The 21,803-nt window shown below is 39.7% G+C and overlaps 1 protein-coding gene across 1 annotated transcript; it reads left to right on the top strand.

The window, feature by feature from the left end:
• The first annotated feature begins 292 nt into the window (after positions 1–292).
• On the top strand, positions 293–21,508 carry LOC127197706 (killer cell lectin-like receptor 2). Its single transcript, XM_051155675.1, is given in 8 exon segments — positions 293–431; positions 971–1,060; positions 1,734–1,961; positions 3,915–3,977; positions 3,980–4,053; positions 5,729–5,826; positions 18,086–18,252; positions 21,402–21,508. Coding segments are annotated over 8 exon segments (939 nt in total). The 5' UTR covers positions 293–319.
• Positions 21,509–21,803: the final 295 nt, after the last annotated feature.

Genomic DNA, 21,803 nt, shown 5'->3' with positions numbered 1-21,803 from the left:
GTATTTTTAACAAATAGTGTCAATATGATAATGATTCATTAATAAATTTTTAATTCTCCATATATCCTAAAAATAATTGCCATGCCTACTAGAAGTATAAACAACGTTAACAGAAATCTGCAAAGAGTGCTCACCTGTAGCTGAAATCAGGGTCTATGCATGTTAGGGTATTTAGATCATTAAGGGAGTTAATCAGACCCCACCCCATTCCACCCACTGCAGCATCAGACCCAGGTACCTTTCTAAAGGTGGATGGTTTACATTTTCTTTAGAAATCACTGAAAGTCCTACAAAACAAATCATACTTCACATACACAACATGAGTGACCAGGACATTACTTACTCAACTGTGAGATTTCGTAAGTCTTCAGGGTTGCATAACCGAGTGAGGCCTGATGAGACTCAAGGGCCCAGAGCAGCTGGCCACAGAGGTACTTGTTTTATGTGTCTACATTCACCTGTTATTTATGCACTGCAAAGTTTTTGACATTTGAAAATAATACACCACTAAAATTTTAATTTTTAAAATGTTGTTTTTTGGAGACATGGTTTCCCTGTGTAACACTGCATGTCCTAGGCTCCAGTTTAGAGTCTGTTACTTGGACTATGTCGGTTCCTCCAGTGCTTTCTGAAGGATGCACGTTTGATCCTGTAGAACTGGGTGATGGCACACGACTATCATGCAGCTCCTTCTAGGCTGACTCAGGAGGATTCAGTAATCAAGGTCAAAGGAGAAAAAAGTTCAAATCCTGTGAAACTTCACACAAGAAGGACTTCTGAAGTCTTCCGCGTGTTAGGCACAATTCTATAATTTTAAAAGCATATTTTCAGTCATTTGGTATCATGGGCTCCTGTAAAAATTTTTAGAGACCAGTATCTCCTTGTTTTCATGCTACAGAGAACTAGAATTAGTACTGGGATGTGCTCTCTTCATGGTGATGAATTCCTTGCTTTGTTTTGTTGATTCAAGAGCGCTCAGTATCCTGGAAGCTCATGGTGATGGTTCTTGGAGTCTTTTGTTTCCTTCTGCTGCTAACTGTTGCAGTGTTGCTGACACAGAGTGAGTAACTGGGATGCATCTTCTTTGCCTTTCTGCCTAAGCAATAACTTTAGACACTAATGATGCAGTTAACACACTGTCCATCGTCCTGCCTTATATAACCAGGCAGTGTGCAGGACAGCTCTGGACTTTAACAGTTTTGCCTGACACACTGCAGCATCCTGTTCCCTTACATACCTATTCTGTGAGCTCTGGAGCTGCCTTCTTCTATCTCATGGTCATGTTCCTTCTGGACTCAGGTGATTGTGAATCTTAGGGAATCATTCTGTGAAAAACAGCTGTGCAGAAGTGACGAGCTTCTCTTCATTTTTCCCAGTGTATATTGAAGCCATGGTTGCATAAATAGACTAGAGCTGTACAGTGCCATTAAAGCTCCAGCCGTATTGCATTCTTTCACATATTTAGTGGAAGTCACTCCCAGCATGTGCTAAAACATGGCCATGTATTCTTTAGTTAGGTATGTATTTGTAAGTTTTATGCTAACTGTGATAAAATTAAAGATTTGAAAGGTACAGTACTTCCACCATAATTTAATTCAGATGTATCATTTACTGTACACTGAAATTGATTATAGAGAGAATTCAGTGTTTCCATTTTCATAGAGTTAATTGTGGTGTTATATTCTAGATGTCAAAATATCAACTAAAATAATGATATGTGCTGTTAACTTTAGTTTTTCAGTTTAGACAAGAAAAGGATGAACTGCAGAAAAATATTAACAACCTTACTCAAATGTGCAGCACTCTGCAAAATGAAAGCTACTTAAATAATGAAATATTGAGAAATAATTCTCCAGAGTATGATGCCTCGAAACAACAGAAGGAACGAGACTCCATCCACAGAGAACAGAACAGATGCTTCAGGGAAACCAAGATGGCTTTAGAGTGCTCTCAGCCCACAGGTATGGAGGATCTTGACTACAGAACTGCATTGTTCTCTAGTTTCTGCTCCAGAGGCTTCCAAGTACACTTAGCAGCTACATGCTGGGGACTCTGGGTTAATGGTTTGGGTTTCCTTATTTCATATAGTGGCCTGGAACGCCAGAAATCTCTCTTTGGATTAGGGAAATCTTATGGCTTATTGTTGACAGTGGCCATTCTGGCTTTCCAGAAGATGCACGCTTTCCCAGGAGATGCAATTACAAGTCAGCACCTCTGAGAATTCAGATCAATTTGGCTTAAAGGCAAATCTGTATCTCTAACTTTGTTGCTGATAGAACATGGACATTTTTAGTAAGAGTTTATGTACCAAATATTCAGGCTAAAATGGACAAAGAATATTTAATAGATATAATAACTCTCTCCTCTTTGTCTCTTTTTCTGTCTCTGTCTGTCTGTCTGTCTGTCTGTCTGTCTGTCTGTCTGTCTCTCTCTCTCTCTCTCTCTCTCTCTCTCTGTGTGTGTGTGTGTGTGTGTGTGTGTGTTCCTTCTGCTTTGGTATCAGAGAGTTGGCCTGTTTGTGACAAAGGATCCTCCCTGAAGTGTACATGGCAGCTTTACCACGCTGTCTACACTTGTATAACTCTGTTAGTGACACAGCGAATGAGGCTGGAAGAGTGAAAACATCAAGCATTTCAAGGAGCCTCTCTTTCCTTTCATCATGACTGGTTAACCTTAATTGACACACCTATAATTCATTATCAAATATTTTTCAGTCTTTAGAGTTTACAAAGTGTTCTTGCATATGGTCTCATTGTTCAAAGACTAATAATACATATTCTTAAAGTGGTACATTTAAAACGATGTGACAAGATAAGAAGGCAAAGCTCCAAAAATAGTCATTGAAATAGTCTAGACTCATCAAAAGTATTTTATGTTCTGATTTTAAAATAACATCACTATTGTCAGTAAATTGTAGTGTCATTTTGTAAAGCTTGTGATTAGAAAACTGAGGCAGGAGTATTTTAAATTTAAGGCCAGCCTAGGCAGCCAAGGAAATTCCAAGCCAGCCTGAGGTACACAGTGATCTGCTTCAGAGAAAGACAAAGGTTGGAGATAAAATGTATAAGTAGAGTGAGACTATCCCTAGCACCTTACCCAAGAAATAAATCACATGGAGATGATATTTCTACATAAGCTACACACATTTTAATGTGTTCAATTTGATACCTTTGGTCTTATTGGGCATATGGGTGTCCCCTTTGAAGGCCGGAAGGCAGACTAGCTTCCTCATGTGTCTCTTATTTCTCTTAAGGTCAGGGCATTTAACATAGATCACAGAGCAGATCTGAGTGCACAGCTGTTAGTGGGCCACTGTAGACAGACACTGTGCGTGAGTGCAGATAGAGAACTCTGTCACAGCATAGCTGCCTCTGAGCAGCACTCCAGCTCCTGGGATCTCACAAGCCTCTGCTCTTAGAAGGGCTGCCTTAGAAACCTCATCTGAGTGGAATCAGAAAGTCTGATCCTGGGCCTAGTGTGTTTCTCTTCCCTTTTTAGCATCAAAATCATCCATGCTTCCCTGAGAGACTTTCTTTCTTTCTTTTTTTTAAAAATTAATTTATTCTTATTACATCTCAATGGTTATCCCATCCCTTGTATCCTCCCATTCTTCCCTCCCTCCCATTTTCCCCTGATTCCCCTCCCCTGTGACTGTTCCTGAGGGGGATTTCCTCCCCCTGTATATGCTCATAGGGTATCAAGTCTCTTCTTGGCAACCTGCTGTCCTTCCTCTGAGTGCCACCAGGTCCCCCCCTCCAGGAAACACATCTCTATTATAAATGATGCTGTATAGAGCATCTCAGTCTCTGAGAGCTGTGAGATTTTACTTAGTTATAGATATTTAATAAATAGATTGTTCTGATAACAGAATACCAGAAAATAATAAATTAAATGATTTACCTCCTCTGTTGTAGGTAAATATGTTAAAGGACATTGGTTTTGCTGTGGTATAAAATGTTATTTCACCATGGACAATAAACACTGAGTGGATGTAAAGAGACCCCCCAGGATTGTGGCTTAGCCTTTTTGCATATAGATGATGATGATGAACAGGTACCATAGACTCTTATGTACATTTTTATTCTTTTGGACTCTGTCTCCTACTCTTCCAATATGAGATAATGAGCACAGGCAGGTGTTTTGAAAGAAAGACCTTCAAGGGCTGTGTATGGTTTGCCTGTTATGAGAGCAAAAACTGAAGTAAGAGTCTCTCAGGATGCTCTCCTGGCTCAGTGTTAGGGAACATGGTCTGTTATAGGAGACTCCTTAAGAGGTTAAGAGAACTGACTGCTCTTCCAGAGGTCCTGAGTTCAATTCCCAGCAACCACTTGGTGGCTCAGAACCATCTATAATGAGATCTGATGCCCTCTTCTGGCATTCAGGTGTACATGGAGGCAAGAGCACTGTATTCATAATAATAAATACATCTTTAAAAAAAGAGACTCATGTCTTAACAATCTCATCCTTTTCTTAGGAATCTATAAGTAGGTCCTTCAGAGAGGTACGTTTTCCCTAAATAAGTTTAACTCTTTAGTGTAGCACATCCTGTGCCTGAGAGTTATTTATCTCCATAGAGTGACTACTAAATACCCAGAGGTTGTAGGCTAGAGTTTTCTCTTTGGGATCGCAAAATGAGATTGCCATAGAGGAGTCATTGGATGACAGTAGGGAAAGTAATTGCCCTCTGGGCTTATCTGCAAAGTGAAATTATATGAGAACTGTGGAAGTGAATAGTTTTATCAATTAACCCATGGTAATTTTCATTGTATCTGTTCATAATATTTACTTTATAATATTCATGTTTCATAAAAGATATCTATTTTTGAAATGTGTATTCAAAAGAAAATAAGTGTGCACACTATCTTTTTACATTTACTAATAAGGAAATGTCCACAAATTTATAACTGGTATTTTTCTAGAGAAATGGTTGCAGGATCAGCTTGAAACCTTTGTCCTTTAGAACACGATATACAATTTACACATCATTTTTATATATGTTTGAAAAAGTACAGCATAAAATAACTGTTGCTGTCAAGTAATGATATAAAATTCCATTTGATACAATAAACATAGTTAAATTTAAAATTATATTCTAAAATAATTTTAGTAGACACCATTCTGCTCCAATGTCACATGGAAGACACACTAAACATTTCCAAATATCTCCAAATAGTTCCAAATAGGAACTACAGAAAGACTTCCTCTCTGGACTTTGGAGCTCAATACACAACTTTACACACAGGATTTTTCATCTCAATAATTTTGTTTGAAGACAAGGGGTCACTTACGATGAACACTACCCTAATCCTTTTGTAGTCTCCTGAAATGTGCACATGAATAATTTCATGAAGTTTCAGTATTGTTTAAGGAGCCAGGCATGCAGTGTGCATTTAGAAGTCTGAAATCAGGAGATGGTGAGTTCAAGACCAGCCTTGGCCGCACAGCGAGCCTTTGTCTAGGAAACTCAGTCATGAATCCTTTCCTGAATCCAGTATCTCTAGACACCTGAAGTTTTGACTTTAAATAAATTATGTAACTCGCATTGGCTTTGACATTAATGAGTGGCTCATGGAAAATCAAACGAAAATGAACTTGAGGGGATTGAAGGACTGGAACACAGGTCAGCAGAGAACTGACAGGGGAATAGCCGGGACTTGCTATGGTTGTTCTTTTTAAATTTTTACCAAAAAGACAAATTTTATGATCAGATGTGTTGTTTCCTTTACAGACGTTCCTTCAGCCCAAGCCCTCTAAAAATCATTACTGGATTGGATTATCCAACATCAAAGGGGGATGGACATGGACTGGCCATGGCCCATCTAAACTGTGAGTTTCCTGACCCCTGATGCAAGTTGGGAGGTTTGTGTGTGTAAAGGCCTTTCTCTTCTTCCACATGGCTCTCCTCATTATCAATGGAACACAGAGGTAAGGACAAAATGCATAAGGTAGTGTTTGAGCAAGTGGTAGACCAAGAAGAGGATGGTCTAGAAGCTGACTGCTAGTGATGTAATACTGAACACAGGTCAGGACTGTGTGTTCTAAGATGCACAAGCCACAAGCAAACCAAAAGCTTAAGATGACATTAGGTGACTGGGTCATCCTGACAGACATGATGAGTATCTCAAACATTCACTTGCCATGTTTCTGTAGTTAGCTGATAGAATTGTTTGTTATTTATAAATATAAGAATATGTTAATATATGTATATCCACTTTCCATTTCATGGTGTTGTAGTGTATAAGCTCCGAAGCTGTTCATTTCTAATCTGTTACAAAATTGTTCATTACTTTTCTTCATTAGTAAGATTTCATAAAAATCTCATACAATACAGAATGAAATATGATCATATCCATCCCATACTTGTTCTCTCTAGCTCTCTCTGACTGTACTCTAAAGTGTTCCCCTTGTACCCATGTCTTCTTAATTAACTGTACACAGGAGCATGGTTGTAGGCCTTCCGCTGGAGCAAGGAAATCTAGCAGTAGCCACACCCTCAATAAAGACTGTTTCCTTTTTCTAGCAACTGTCACCTAACAATAGTGGTTAACTGAGGAGCAGAGGTGTCCTCTCCACCTAAACAGGAGTTTTGGCTGCCTTGGATCTTTTTCAGTCCCAGCTTTTGTGGATTTGTGAGCAGGATAGCCATGTCATATCCAGACGGCAGCATTCCACAGAGCCTTTCCCCATCAGCTGCCTCTTACATTCTTTCTACTTCATCTTCCATGGTTTTCTCTGAGTTTTGGGGGTGGTGTTGAGGCAGTTGACAAAGATGTCCTCATAGGGCTGAGCACATGTCTCTTCTCTTCAGCACTTTGACTAGTTCTGCAGCTCTTTGCTGCCCACTGCCCACTGCAAAAACCAAAACCAAAACCCAAAACACCCAAAACAAGAACAACAATAACAAAAACTTTATATGGCAGAAGCAACCCAGGTCTAAACACAAATGTCAAAAGTACAACTTAGCAAATTGATTATAGCAGGTTCCAACCTGGGGCCAATGACTTTCTTCTAATTTAGATTACAAAACCAAACATAAAGTTCCCTCATGTTGTAAAGCCTCAACTCCATAAGTCAGCAGGTAGTTATCCTATAATAATGGCACCTCTGGGCACACCTTGCTTAGCAGTTTAGTGTGACTCGCGTAACCGTCTCGCCAGCAAGAACGACGCGGCACACGTACAGGATCCTTCTACAGCAAAGCTTTAATGCATCTTGAGAGGAAGAGCATAAGCTTACAGCGAGTAAAATGGAGACCCCAAACAGCAGAAACCCATCCCTTATATAGGAAACTGTTCTCCGCTTGGGATGTGTCAGTCCCTGATTGGCTGTTACTCATCAGGCGATATGACGCCACAGGAGAGGCAGAGCACAACAAGTGGAAAGTTCCTTCGCACATGCGCAGATTACTTGTTTACCAGTTTGGGACACAGGATGTCAGCGCCATCTTGTAATGGCAAATGTGAGTGCGGCCTCTCACAGTTTAGCATTGTAGCATGCAGGGTCCAGTCCTGGCTAGGCCTACTCAAATCTTCTCTCCCCTGCAACCTGCAAAGCACCTTCTGACCCTTTGAAAGCTAGCCTAGGGGATGTTGCTTTTGATTGCTTTGAGACTGATTTTTCTATGTGCTGACATCTAAGTGTGTAGTGTCTTCAGCAATATGGTCTTACCATGTAGTTATGGTGTAGGTACGGTAGCCTATGCTGTGTTGGAGACCGCCGTGGTCTATCTGACCAGTAATCCATCTGAAGCATCCTCTGAGTTGCACTTTGATTTTTATTAAATCACTCAAGGTTTCTGTGGTTCTACTTCTTTTATAATTATATTTTGATTTTTTGATAGAATATATTTTGATCAGATTTCCTACACCCTAATACCTCCCAGATCCCCGACATCTCCCAACCCAACTAATTTCATGCTCTTTCTCTCTCTTTATCTCCAAATATGAAAATCACAACAAGAACAACAACAATAAGAAAATTCAAGCAGAGGAAAAATGATAAAAACGTATAAATGCACACAAACCCCCAACCCATCAAAGAAACATGGAATCTGAATTGTGTTTGTCAACTATGAGCTTACTAAGTAGCATGTGTGCATATAAACTTTTATACACCCCGTGATTTGTTGAGTTCACCTTTGATCTTCTCTTGCCCCTTATCTTACAGTACCATGTCAATTGATCCTCTAATCCTCATATTTTCCCCCTCTATTTTCATATCACATTTTTATCATCCCTCCTGCTCAATGATGTTTTAAAAAATACTAAATATTAAAATCTCTCCCATGGGGATTTTGTATTTTTCCTTAGATAACTTTGGTAGCTAGTATATTATTAAGTTGCCTTCTATATAATTTAAAAATCATTTTAATTTTAATTGCTTTCTGTTTTGTTTTAATATAAAGATTCCTGTTACTCAGGCTTGCCTTGAACCCCTGATGCTCATGTCTCGGGTGATCAGAATGCAGGCAGGTTTGACTGTGACTGTCATGTACTTTTTCCTGAACAGATATCAACCACTATTACTTTATATGCTTTGGATTATAATCCTAGCATCTGAACTCGCGTTCTTTGGATGTATTGTGTCTGCTGGCTTTTGCTCATGATGCTACTTTATTTGTGGTGTTCACTGAATTTCTTCTTCAGCAGCATGAGAAAGTATCTGAAGTGTGGCATCCACAGCACTGGTTTTCTCAGGAACCTTTCATTCAGTGCCTGGGAACATGGCAGTTCTGAGTCACTGCTAATTAAATGTGTCCTTGCCAGTGTGGATAGCTAGCTTCCAAACCTGCCAGGAAATACCACCTTCTCTCTCATCCAAGCTCGCTCTCATGCAGGCTGACACAGAGGTGGTCAGAGGACAAACAGACTTACAAGATGTACTAATATATTTCAATCAAGAGATTAATACTATATTATTGATTTTGTTTTACAAAATAATGTTTATTTCACACAGGCTAGCTCTGCTCCACCTGCCACTATCTCTTAAACACTAGGCTTGCTGCTGTTTTCCATCATGACTGACACCAGAGTTAACAAATTTGTTTATGACCTATATATCACTATACAGAGTTAGAGATGGGCAGGGAGTGACATTGTGAGATGCCAGGGATGGAAAGGATGCCTGCATCCAGTTTGGGAGATCTACTGTTGTGGAAGTTTTGGGTTATGATATGTAAACACGTTTTTGTTTTAATCTCCATTGTGGGGTATGGGAACAGCTACATACAGTTTGTCCACAGCTGATAACTGCCTCATGAGAGGATGTGTGATCTTTGTTAGCTGGAACTACCTCACGCATGGAGGTTTAGTCTTTGCTAGTGGGAATAAATGCCAGACCCAAAGACAGACTGAGGGCACATGATAGAAGAAGGCTGCTGCTGCTCCTGGTTGCTGTTGATGCAATTTGAGAAAAAGTTGGAAATATCCTTCAATGACGATTGGGATTTCCCTAAGAAAACCAAAGACTCTAACCAGCAGGACGTAGCCTATGACCCCTCTCCCTACTAACATTCCTCTCTTACTCTGTGTTGGGGTATTGGAAAGGAGTGTGGTGGAGAAGGAAGGTAGAAGCTTAAGGGGCCCCAAAACTAGGGTTTGAAAAGTAACACCAACGTTCTGCTATGCTACATAATTGTTCTCTTATGATGGTGTGATTATTAGGGCCAGACCTGAGTCTGAGTAAGAATATTCAGTGGTCAAAAAGTTTGTGGTAACCACAAGCATTTTCATCAGTGGAAAGATGCAGAGGCTTGTATAACTGCTTACAACGCCAGCTTCTGACGAACCTAGCAAGCAGCTGTGAACTTATCCTTTTTTTTTTTTTTTTTTTTTTTTTTTTTTTTTTATAGAGGTCTATGTGGGCATCACTATGGGAAGTAATGTTAAGAGCTCATTTTACAGTACATGTGTTTCCTGTGACTATTAATAGCTAGTGTCTGCTGGATTCTCTTCCCTTTTTTACATGTTAAACACAATGCTTTATTGACTGTACTCATATACCCATTTATACTGTATCTTTTTCATTATCCATGCTTTTATTTTTTATTTTTTTAATTGGTTCTTTGTGTGTTTCATACCATACATCCCAGTCCTGCTCATCTCTCCATCTCTTTGCATTTGTCTCTTGTGGAATTGTGATCAAGAGATTATTTAGATTTTTACTTTATATATATTATACATAAATATATAAATGTATTATATATTTAATTATAATTCTGTGCTTATAGGTATAATTTATTATACTTATTTATTTTGTATGAATATCTGCACATGTGTGTGACCATGTCACAGGACATATGTAGTTAGAGGGCAGTTGAAGGAGTCACTTCTTTCCTTCTACTGTGTGGTATCTCAGGTCTGATCTCTGGTTGTCAGGTTTGGTGGGAATGTCTTCTATCTACTGAGACATGTAAATGAGGTTAGAGAAAGTGAAAACCTTTTAATGATACACTTAGGATTAACTCCATATTCTGTATATTTTGGTCAATAAACTTTGTTTTGAAAATCTTGCCCTGCATCAATATAAGCTTCAAATCTAAATAACTGCTCATTATATGTTTTGCTTTATAGAGATTTGATGGCCATGGAGTCACTACAGTCAAGTGGAGGCTGTGTGGATTTCAGTGTTAGAGGCATACATGATGGTGACTGTGCTAGAACACTCCCCTGTATCTGTGAAAAGAGATGGAATAAATTCCCCGATTCAGTGTACTCTATGAAGGAAAAATAAAAATGGAGCATTTTGTGACTTTGATGACTTCCTGTGATGATTTCTGACTACTTAATGACTCAATGTTTAAAGCAAGAACTCAGTCAGCTGAGCAAATAGAAAAATGAGTAGGAAAGAGAAGAAATGTGCTTCTGAAATCTAACTTAACAGAGCAGAAGCCATCTTCCTTGCTAGTAGACACAGCAGCTTGTGTGTAGAGAACATCCTTTGTTACAAGCCCGAAGGACTCATCTTTGTTTCCCGAATGACGCACAGAACCAAAAACAGAGCCTGATAATGACACATGCTTCATCATCCTGAGGTGACACACTAGGATATACTGTTTTGACATCCCATGGCTATGACATCACAGCTCAGAACTAAGATGCTGTTACGGATTTCTATTTGTTTGTTGGTTACTGTTTGTTATTTTTTTTTTTTACACATAAAAGAATTAATTTTTAAAAAGAATTTATTTGCTTTACCATATAATTTCAAAATTGATTAATAGTTGCCAGGCAAGTTCAAGAAACTCACACAACCATCCATATGTGTTCTCATTCTCTCTCTCTCTCTCTCTCTCTCTCTCTCTCTCTCTCTCTCTCTCTCTCTCTCTTTCTTATAATTTGAAGCCACATAGGAACAGTAATATTAATTGAGACTGGGTGGATGTCATGCCACTTATAACCTTCTAGGTACATGAGTTTGAGTTTACATAGAAAGTTTGAAGCCATAGTATGCTACAGAGTGAGACTGCCTCATTAAGCGTAATAATTATGATGATAATAGTAATAATAAGCTTATTCATAAATATTTTCCAGGGTCAAATAATTTCATTTATATCATCATACTAAGACAGTAAAACTCATGAAATTTGGTATTGACTTAATAGCCTATCTTATCCCACATCCACATTCATATATCAGTTTTCTGCATCGTATTACTGTACATGTTCCTACGCTATTACCAGTGCATTCACCTGTACTATCCTTTAGTTCTTAAGTGGTTGTTGACTTATGCTGCCCTTGCTTTCTGACCTTGACAAAAAAAAAAAAACCCTCAAATTTGACCATGGAGTGTGCATCTAATAAAATGTATTCACTATAAGACATGAGAAAAATGAGTTTTAAAAATATGTACGTCTCTTCAAGACCCATATGTGCATCTCTTCAAATATGTGTATCTCTTCAAGTACAGTCTAGCTTTATTTCAACTTGACACAAGCTAAAGTCACGTGAGAAGAGGAAATGTCAGTTGAGAAGGTGCCTCAGTGAGATCTGGAGGTAGGCGCGCAGGCTTATAGGGAATTTCCTTCCTTCCTTCCTTCCTTCCTTCCTTCCTTCCTTCCTTGTTTCCTTCCTTCCTTCCTTCTTTTTTGTAAATTTTATGATTTATTGTGCTTTAGTTTTTTATATAATTCTTATATAACACATACCACTAACATACTCACAAGAGGTTAACAATTTAAAATGCACAGATACCAACAAAGAATAATTTACAACTGAAGCCACTCAACAGATGTTCCTGGAGAATCTTCTGGGTCTTCATGACTAAAGGGATGATTGCTCCTACTCCAGAACACTTTTTTTCTGTTGTACAATAGTGGGGATGAGAGTAGTAATGTGTATTAATGCTAAACAAAATGAAAAATTTAACCTGCTTTGACTTAGGGAATATTACTGAGGAGACAACACATATTCAATATTATTTAGGAAACAGCACAGATGGTGCAATTGAAATTGAAATATTTACTTACTAATGGCCACTTAATTTTTCTACCATTGTGCTGTTATTGCTCTTTTTCTGAGTTCTGGTTTAGTTTCCCCAAACAGATTCTATTGAGAGTCCCACTAAACTACACTGGCTATTAGATGACTTGACTTGGGAATGTTTGCATTGGCACCTGTAAACTTATTCTTCCTTGTTGTTTCAGTAAGGTTTTATGTACTCAATTCTTTAAGAAATGACAAATTCTAGGTGTTTACTGTTCAGTGAGAACATGAAGCCTAAGCAACATGACACTTTGTGAGGAAAATGAAAAGTGCTCAGGAAAAAAAGAAATTTTTATTTAGAAATTGAAAATACTTTCCCAAACTAATTTTTAAAACATTCATCATAACAATACACAAGGAATTTTCTTAGTTAGTGATAGATTGCAAGGTCCTGGCTCATTGGCTCTTGGCCTCCCCACCTGGGCCCAGGCAAGCAGAAACATGCTACTTGTACTGTAAATTAGTATGGCCTAGTCCAGAGTCTCAGAGGCTATACACAGATCTGTGGTTGCCTCCAGGTATCTCTGCATATTTCACTATCACTACAATAATTATAGATATTATTATTATTATTATTGTTGTTGTTGTTGTTGTTGTTGTTGTTTAGCTAACTCAAGACTTTTTACAGATCATTTGCATTATTAAGCACAGTATTACAAAATATTTCATGTATTTCTTAATATTTTGCCATTCTTATATGAAAATATGATGTGTTTCTGAGATTTAACAATTATGAATAAACTTCTCATGCCAATTTGTATGTAAGTCACTGTGTGAACAGATATTAGTTCCTTTTAGTAGACATCTTGGACTCTGATATCAGAATCTTTATATTAAATGCATTTCATTTCACAAGGAACTTCTAGCCCATTTTGAATAGCTTATGTCATCTTATTCTTTCTGCAGTATGGGAGAGTTTCCTTTGCCCCTCATCTTTGCCAAAACTTAGTATTACCGATGCTTTAAATTTTTATGATTGTGATGAATCGGGGAACTCTCATTTCTCTAAGAACTAATGATACCGACATCTTTTTCAAGTATTTATTGGTCACTCATATGTTTTCCTTTGTCAAATATCTGTTCACATTTGTTCACCTCAGTATAGTTTATATATTTAAAAAAATTTAATTGTATTGTTTACTGTTGATTTAGCTTAGGTATTCAATTGACCGGCGGCTTTATTCAGTGTAGCTGTACATCTCGTTTAGTAGCCATGAAACATTATCTGGTTCCTTTTGCAGCTGACAAATGTATGATCTTTCCCTTATTTTTGCTGTGTAAAGTCTGTTAATTTACCTCTCATTGTATAAGACAGTGTTCATGACCTTCTGATTTTTTTGTGCAAATAAATATTTGTGCCTAAGTGACAGGCTTTGATGAAAGCAAAGCATAGAATATGTCACCACCATTCCTTCTATTTAACCTGTCAATATATGGAGAAAAAGAGGAACAATTGTTCTGTTAGTCAGGTGTGCCCACAGACAGTGGATCTTCCTCAAGATAAGAGCCTCCTATAGACCAAAGTACCAAGAAGACACACAAACACACACATTCATATACATATGTCTTAGTGAGTATTCTATTGCTGTGAAGAAATACCATGACAACAGCAACTCTTATAAAGGAAAGCATTTACATGGGCTAGGTTTACAGTTTCAGAGGTTTATTCTATTGTCATCATGGCTGGAAGCATGGCAGCATGAAGACAGACATGGTGCTGGAGAAGTCCCTGAGAGTTCTACATCTGGATCTGCAGGCAGCAGGGAGAGAGAGAGACACACATACTGAGACTGGCTTGGGCTATTGAAACTCCAAAGCCCATTCCCAGTGGCACAGTTCAACAAGGCCACAACTACGCCAGCACACCACACATATCTCCTGATCCCTCTCAATTGTTAGCTCTCCTCAATTTAAAAGATTAACCACAGCTGAATCACTATGGAGAGTTGTGGATCCATTTATTTGCTTAGTCCTTGAAGCTGGTGTCTCAACACCTGGAGCAGTCCCACAGTCTTTGTCTCTCACTGGGGAAACTGACAACCCTATGGTTGTTCAGTCTGCAAGGCTGGGTGCTCAATAGTCCCAGGGTGGTATGGAAAACCTTTAGGATTCCTGGAGAGCAGCTGGTTCTTAGTCCATGATGGAAATCTGGAATTCTGGCTAGAACATCAGCTGATTCTAATTTGTGGTGAATTAAAATGAAAACCAACCATTAAGAAATGTCCTTAGGTCCCCTTGATGGGGAGGCCTGGTGCCACTCAGAAGAAGGATAGCAGGCTACCAAGAAGAGACTTGATACGCTATGATCGTATACAGGGGGAGGAGGTCCTCCTCAGTCACAGTCAGGGGAGGGGAAAGTGGGAGGGAAGGAGGAATGGGAGGATACAAGGGATGGGATAACAATTGAGATGTAATATGAATGAATTAATAAAAAATAAAATTAAAAGAGAAATATCCTTAGATTCGGAATGTAAATCAATCTCCCTCACATCTTGTCGTTATCAACTTAAAACATTTATCTAGACCTAAAAACATCTTAACCCCTAAACAACTAAGCTTCATTGTAAAACTAAGCTACCTGGTTTTCAACTCCATCAGAGACTTGGGAAGAAATAAACTTGATTACCTGAGTATGCCAGGAGTGCAAATAAGGTGACAGAAAGTTTGCTACCTGAATAGCCAAAACTCCCTATAGTGTTGGAGCATCTTCTTCAGTCTTCTGGTCCAAAATATCTGACATATTTGTAAGGCAGGAACTATTGAGGACTTGCTTACCTTGTCTTAGCAGAGTTTGGTCAAGGCTGTCAAATACAAATAGCCAAAACGCTGAGAAAGTAACATTTATATAATTCCTGATTGTGTCATGGTTCTTCTTGCTATACATAGCTTATTCTATATATGTGTAATAATATAAATGTATATGTAAAAAATAAAAAAGTTTATTAATAAAAAATCTCAATATTGGGGAGACCTGGTGGCACTCAGAGGAAGGATAGCAGGTTACCGAGAAGAGATTTGATACCCTATGAGCATATACAGGGGGAGGTAATCCCCCTCAGTCACAGTCATAGGGGAGGGGAATAAGGGGAAAATGGGAGGGAGGGAAGAATGGGAGGATACAAGGGATGGGATAAACATTGAGATGTAACAAGAATAAATTAATAAAAAAATTAAAAAAAAAAAAGAAAAAAGAAAGGTCCTTAGACTAAAAGTCACTAAAATGTTAGTTCCTTGTGGGTACTGGGAACCAAATTAGATGGTCCGGAATAGTAGCCAGTGCTGTGAACTGCCTAGTCATCTCTCTAGCTCTCTATGTTTATATTTTAATTACGATGATGGAGAATAGCAGAGATGATTTGAATACCCTACTTTTACACTATGACTTTACTTAAAATCTGGGAGAGCTATTATCAAGGGCTACAGTGTAAGTTGAACCATGTATCTATTTGATTGTTTTAATGGCTGTAATTCTAGGCACATGGGGGATTAAGGACACAGGAAATTGAAGCCCTTTTTTGTTTTATTGCTATAAGAGCTGTGAAGTTTACCATATTTCAGTTTTGTGAAAGTTTCACCTTAAGACAGAAATATCAAAAGGCGAGACAGAGGCCAGGACCAGCTAGTGCTCCAAGTGAAGCAAATGAGTCAGTGCATCCTTCGATGTGGGCTGCTGGCTACTTCAGGCATCTCCCTCCTCAGCCTGGGACTAGAACAGCATGCAGCTGTGATATGATGATGGGACTGACGTCTGAGGATCTGGCTGGAAGGTTTGAATGTGTAACTAGGATTATGTCTGTATCAATATAAAGGAATAAGCTGTTGTGGTTTCTCAAATAAAGGCTTTTAAGGCAAAGAATTTAGGAAAAATACATATTTGTGTTCTTATAGGTGGGTATTTTGCCGTGAAAATTAATATAAAGGCAAAACTCAAGAAAATAAAATCTTTCTTCACATTTTCACCTGTGTGTTTTTTTTCCTTTTTTTTTTTATTAATTTATTCTTTACATCTCAATGTTTATCCCATCCCTTGTATCCCCCCATCGCCCCCCATTTTCCCATTATTCCCCTCCCCTATGACTGTTCCTGAGGGGGATTACATCCCCCTATATATTCTCATAGGGTATCAAGTCTCTTCTTGGCTACTTGCTGTCCTTCCTCTGAGTGCCACCAGGTCTCCCCCTCCAGGGGACATGGTCAAATGTGAGGCACCAGAGTACGTGAGAAAGTCATATCACACTCTCCACTCAACTGTGGAGAATATTCTGGCCATTGGCTAGATCTGGGAAGGGGTTTAAAGTTTACCTCCTGTATTGTCCTTGGCTGGTGCCTTAGTTTGAGCGGGACCCCTGGGCCCAAATCTGCCTATCATATTGTTCTAGTTGTAGATTTCTAGGACCCTCTGGATCCTTTTATTTTGCTATTCTCCCATGCGTCTCTCATTTAGAGTCCCAATAGGATGCCTTCCCCTCTGTCCCAGTTCCCTGGTAAGTGAAGGCTTTTGTGGGACATGCCCCTTGGGCTAGTATGCAGATATAAGTGAGTATATACCATTTGATTCTTTCTGCTTCTGGGTTAACTCACTCATTATGATGATTTCTAGCTCAATCCATTTATCCACAAATTTCGGGAATTCCTTGTTTTTAATAGCTGAGTAGTATTCCATAGTGTAACCCTACATCTGACAAAGGTCTAATATCCAAAATATATAAAGAACTCAAGAAATTAAACACCACCAAACCAAATAACCCAATTGAGAAATGGGGCTTGGAACTAAACAGAGAATTCTCAACAGAGGAGTATCAAATGGCTGAGAAACACTTAAAGAAATGCTCAACCTCCTTAGTCATCAGGGAAATGCAAATCAAAACAACTCTGAGATTCCATCTTACACCCATCAGAATGGCTAAAATCAAAAACTCAAGCGACACCACATGCTGGCGAGGATGTGGGGAGAGAGGAACACTCCTTCATTTCTGGTGGGAATGCAAACTAGTACTGCCACTTTGGAAATCTATCTGGTGCTATCTCAGAAAAATGGGAATAGGGCTTCCTCAAGACCCAGCTATTCCACTCCTTGGAATATACCCAGAAGATGCTCCAGCACACAACAAGAATATTTGCTCAACCATGTTCATAGCAGCCTTATTCATAATAGCCAGAACATGGAAACAGCCTAAGTGTCCCTCAGTAGAAGAGTGGATCACCTGTGTGTTTTATTGGTTGGTTGTGACGTTTGGTACTTCTTGTTTTGTGCTGCACTTTGATCAAATGACCACTGTGGGAGAGTTTATCGCTCCTGCCTGATGTGAATCTGTCTTCTAATCCTTAGTGTGCTCATTAACAGTTATAGTTTTGTAGAAATTCAGAGCTTAGTTGTAAGGAGTTCTGAGGAAACTGCTACTTTTTGGCTTTACTGTTATGAGCATCCTTCTGTCCGTCCAACACCAAAACATTGCCCATTCTGTGTCCGTTAGCAGCCCCCCTCATCCTCCCTCCCTGCTTTCTCAAGAGCACTGGTAGGCACCTCATTTCGCACTAACGCTATTATGGTCACAGTACTGCACACAGTGGACCTTCAGTTTTTGCTCTCAGACTCTTTCCAGTGTCAAAGGAAGCAAACAATGTGTAGGAAGCACAAAGAAGTGCACGCTGTGCCTGTTTGGCCACCAAGGTAAGGATGACACCCTCTCACTAGATCTTAGGAATGAAAAAGATCTCAGCACCATTAACAATTCCCTGGCCACTGTGACACCAATCCCTCGAATCAGAGGTGAGAGTGTGAATTTTCTAGAGGCGCAGGGTCTTACTACGCTGATCTCTCAGTTCCTCACTTTGACTCATATACCTTCCCTATCCTGTCCTGTCCTTCCAAACATGTGCACTCTTTTAAATGATCAAGTAGAAAACCTGCCGTGTGTGTGTGTGTGTGTGTGTGTGTGTGTGTGTGTGTGTGTGTTACAGAAGGCTCTGAAGGCTAGAAAGCTCAAAAGAAGTTTTTAGAAATTTAATAGCTTCTGTCTATAATTTCTGATTCCAGTTACTCTAAAGTGAGCATTGTCTTGATGACCAAATTAAAAAAAAAAAAAAAACAGGCTTGGAGATTCAGTGTTTTGCTCAAATTTATATAGTAAAGAATGACTGGAGTCTTAAACTGCAAACAAATGTTTAATGTTAAATGCTGCTTACAATACATTTATCAGACTATGATTAAACACTTTATTTGAATCTGGGTGTGGTTGATTCACACCTTTAATCCCAGCACTTGTGAGACAGAGTCAGGAAATCTCTCAGATTTTGAGGCTAACCAGGTCTACATGGTGAGTTCCAGGCCAGCTCAGGCTACATAGTGAGACCTTATGTCGAACACAACAAAATAAGCTTATTTATGTATCTTGTTAAGCCTTCACAGCAACCTTGAGGAGAAATGGCACTTCTGGTTTACTGTGGCCAAGCATGAGAATTATGAAAAATTTGGGTGTTGTTTCCGCTCATGTCTCCCCAGTTCCCAGAGCCATACTTTGTGGCTAAAACCCATGCCCTTCTGAGTCCGCATTGTATTAATATTCTGAGAGTTTATTAAGGCTTTACTTGAAACATAGGCTCAGAGTTAGTTATAAGGTGTTCTTAAATAATTTAGGTGACTTCTCAGTCTATCCTTTTGGAAACCTGAGACAACTCAAGCATCTGTCTGCGCTGGAGGCTCCAACTGTAGGACACTTCAGCACAGCTGGTCCTCCACCCCCACTTTCCATCTCTCCTCCAGCATAACTTTATTAAATCTCTTTTATTTCATCTCTCTCTCTCTCTTTCTTCTCTCTCTCTCTCTCTCTCTCTCTCTCTCTCTCTCTCTCTCTCTCTCTCTCTAACACACATGCGCACATGCGCACGCGCACACACAGAAACACACACATGAAAAAATAATGATACAAAGAAACATTGGTTTTTCAAGTCTAAAAAAGGAACAATGCAAGGAGACAGAGCCTGGTCTTTTAAGATATGAGCAGCATAGTCTATTGGTAAGGACATGGTTAGATTATGAAATAGTAGGAAAAATTGAAGGTGGGAGTGAGTAGTGCCTAAGGAAGCCTCAGAAGAATGATGGCTAAAGCCAGGCCAGAAGTTAGTAACAAAGGAGAGAATCAGGCTCTTCACTGGCTTGTCACTGCATCTTCAGTTTGTCTTCTGTTCCCCAGCCCATTTCCCATTTCACTGGGCTTGGTTAACCACTGAAACTTGATTTGAACAGTAATTTAACTTGGTTTCATCCAAAAGAGGCCAGCAGGATGGAAAAGCTACAATCAACTGAAATAAAGTTTAGTGATAGATTTGAACATATTTTGTCAAGGGTTAGTTTATGGAACAGTGAGAGCTTTGAGTGAAGACCTTTCATTCAAAGGCCTTTCATTCCAAGACAGCTTTCACCTTAAAGAGAATAAAATTTTATTCCAGAGCATAGTTGTCTGGGTTGGCATTTGTGGTCGCTTAGTGTCAGCATGACATCCATCCAGGCCCTCCTCGCTTTCATTGTTTCTGCTGCAGAATCAGCTGTAATTCTGATAGGTTTGTCTTTATATGTGACTTGGCCTTTTTCTCTTGTACCTTTTAATATTCTTTCTTTGTTCTGTACCTTTAGTGTTTTGATTATTATGTGTATTCTACATTTGAGATTCTCTCTTTCATCTCTTGTATTTTGTGGGAACTGTTTATGTCAGCAGTTCCTGTTCCCTTCCCTGGGTTTTCCAACTCCAGGCTTGCTTCAAATTGTGTTTTCTTTGTTGCTTCTAATTCTCTTTTTTGGTATTGAATAGTTTTATTTATTTCTCTGATTTGATTGCATTTTCCTGTAATTCTTTATAGGATTTATTTAATTCCTTCATCTGTTTGAATGTATTTTCTTGCATTTCTTTGAGAGATTTATTTTTATCCTTTAAAGTTTCTACCATTTTCATCACCTCAGATTTAAATCTTCTTCTTGTACTTTGGGGGTGTTAGTATCTCCAGGGCTTGATGTTGAGGGACAACTGGTTTCCGGTGGTGCCATATTGTTCTGAGTTTTGTTGCTTATGCTTCTGCTCTGGCTTCTAGGCATCTGGTTGTCTCTAGTGTTAGCAGGCCTGGAAGTTCCTCTGAGTGCGTCACTGTCTGTGTCCCAGATGGGCCAGCCAAGTTGGGAACAGGCAAACAGAGCTCCAAGCTGAAGGCTGCTTGTTAGGGCTGCCCAGGGGCCTTCTCATGATGGCAGACAGTGGTGTTAGAGCCTTCACCCAGTTCATCTATGCTGGGTTCACTGTCTGTGTCTCAGTTGGGTCAGGCAGGAGAGGAGCAGGCTGAGAGAGTTCTAAGCCAAAAGCTGCTCAGTTGCCCCTCAGGCCTCCTCTGAGTTGGTGGATATTGTGGGTTGTGGCCAGCACCCAATTGATCTCTGCTGCTTTGCTGTCTATGATCCAGATGGGCCAGGTCAGAGAGGAGCATGTGGAGAAAGATCCAATCTCAAACTGCTGGGGTGTCCTACAGGCCTCTTCTGCTGGCTTGCTGCCTGTGTCCCGGATGGGTCAGGCTGGTGGGGAGCAGATGGAGAGAGATCCAGTTCCAAAGCTGTTGGGGTATCTCACAAGCCTCTTTAGGATAGCAACTAATGCCAACTCACCTCTACTGGCTAGCTCTTGTGTCCCAGATGGCCCAGTCCAGAGTGGAGGAGGAGGAAGAGGAGGAGGAGGAGGAGGAGGAGGAGGAGGAGGAGGAGGAGGAGGAGGAGGAGAGAGAGAGAGAGAGAGAGAGAGAGAGAGAGAGAGAGAGAGAGAGAGAGAGAGAGAGAGAGAGAGAGATCCCCTAGTCCTCAGAAAGGGGAACCCTTCTCTTCTACTAACTGACTCCAGCCTATCAAGTCTCCTCAAAATTTCCTGCATCCTTTTCTTCTAGGGCATGGCAAGGCACTCCACCAGGGGGAAGTGATCAAAAACCAGGCGGCAGAGTTCATGGCAGGGATAACGCCTGCTCCCTTACTAGAAGATTCCTATGGAGACTGAGCTGCCTATCAGCTAAATCTGAGTGGGGGTGGCTGGTGTATTTTTTGACTCTTAGATGCTAGTGGTTAGAGCTATCGGGTTCTTTGGGAAAACACCAGTCTCATTCATCAGTATATCTAGCAATCCAGCAACAGCAATTGGCAAATGCCGAAGGCAAACAAGCAGCCTTCTCCTTCCTCCTCCATCTGTCTCCTCAAAGCCCCTTCCTCTCTCTCTGGGCTCTGCTAATTATACTTTTCTGGAGTCCTCAGAATTCCACTAACTCCAGCTGGCATAGACCTTGTCTTGAAAGAGG

Source organism: Acomys russatus, chromosome 13, assembly GCF_903995435.1.
Source record: "Acomys russatus chromosome 13, mAcoRus1.1, whole genome shotgun sequence".
Taxonomy (NCBI): domain Eukaryota; kingdom Metazoa; phylum Chordata; class Mammalia; order Rodentia; family Muridae; genus Acomys; species Acomys russatus.
Note: the sequence above shows the minus strand (reverse complement) of the source record. Positions and strands in the feature narration are given on the sequence as shown.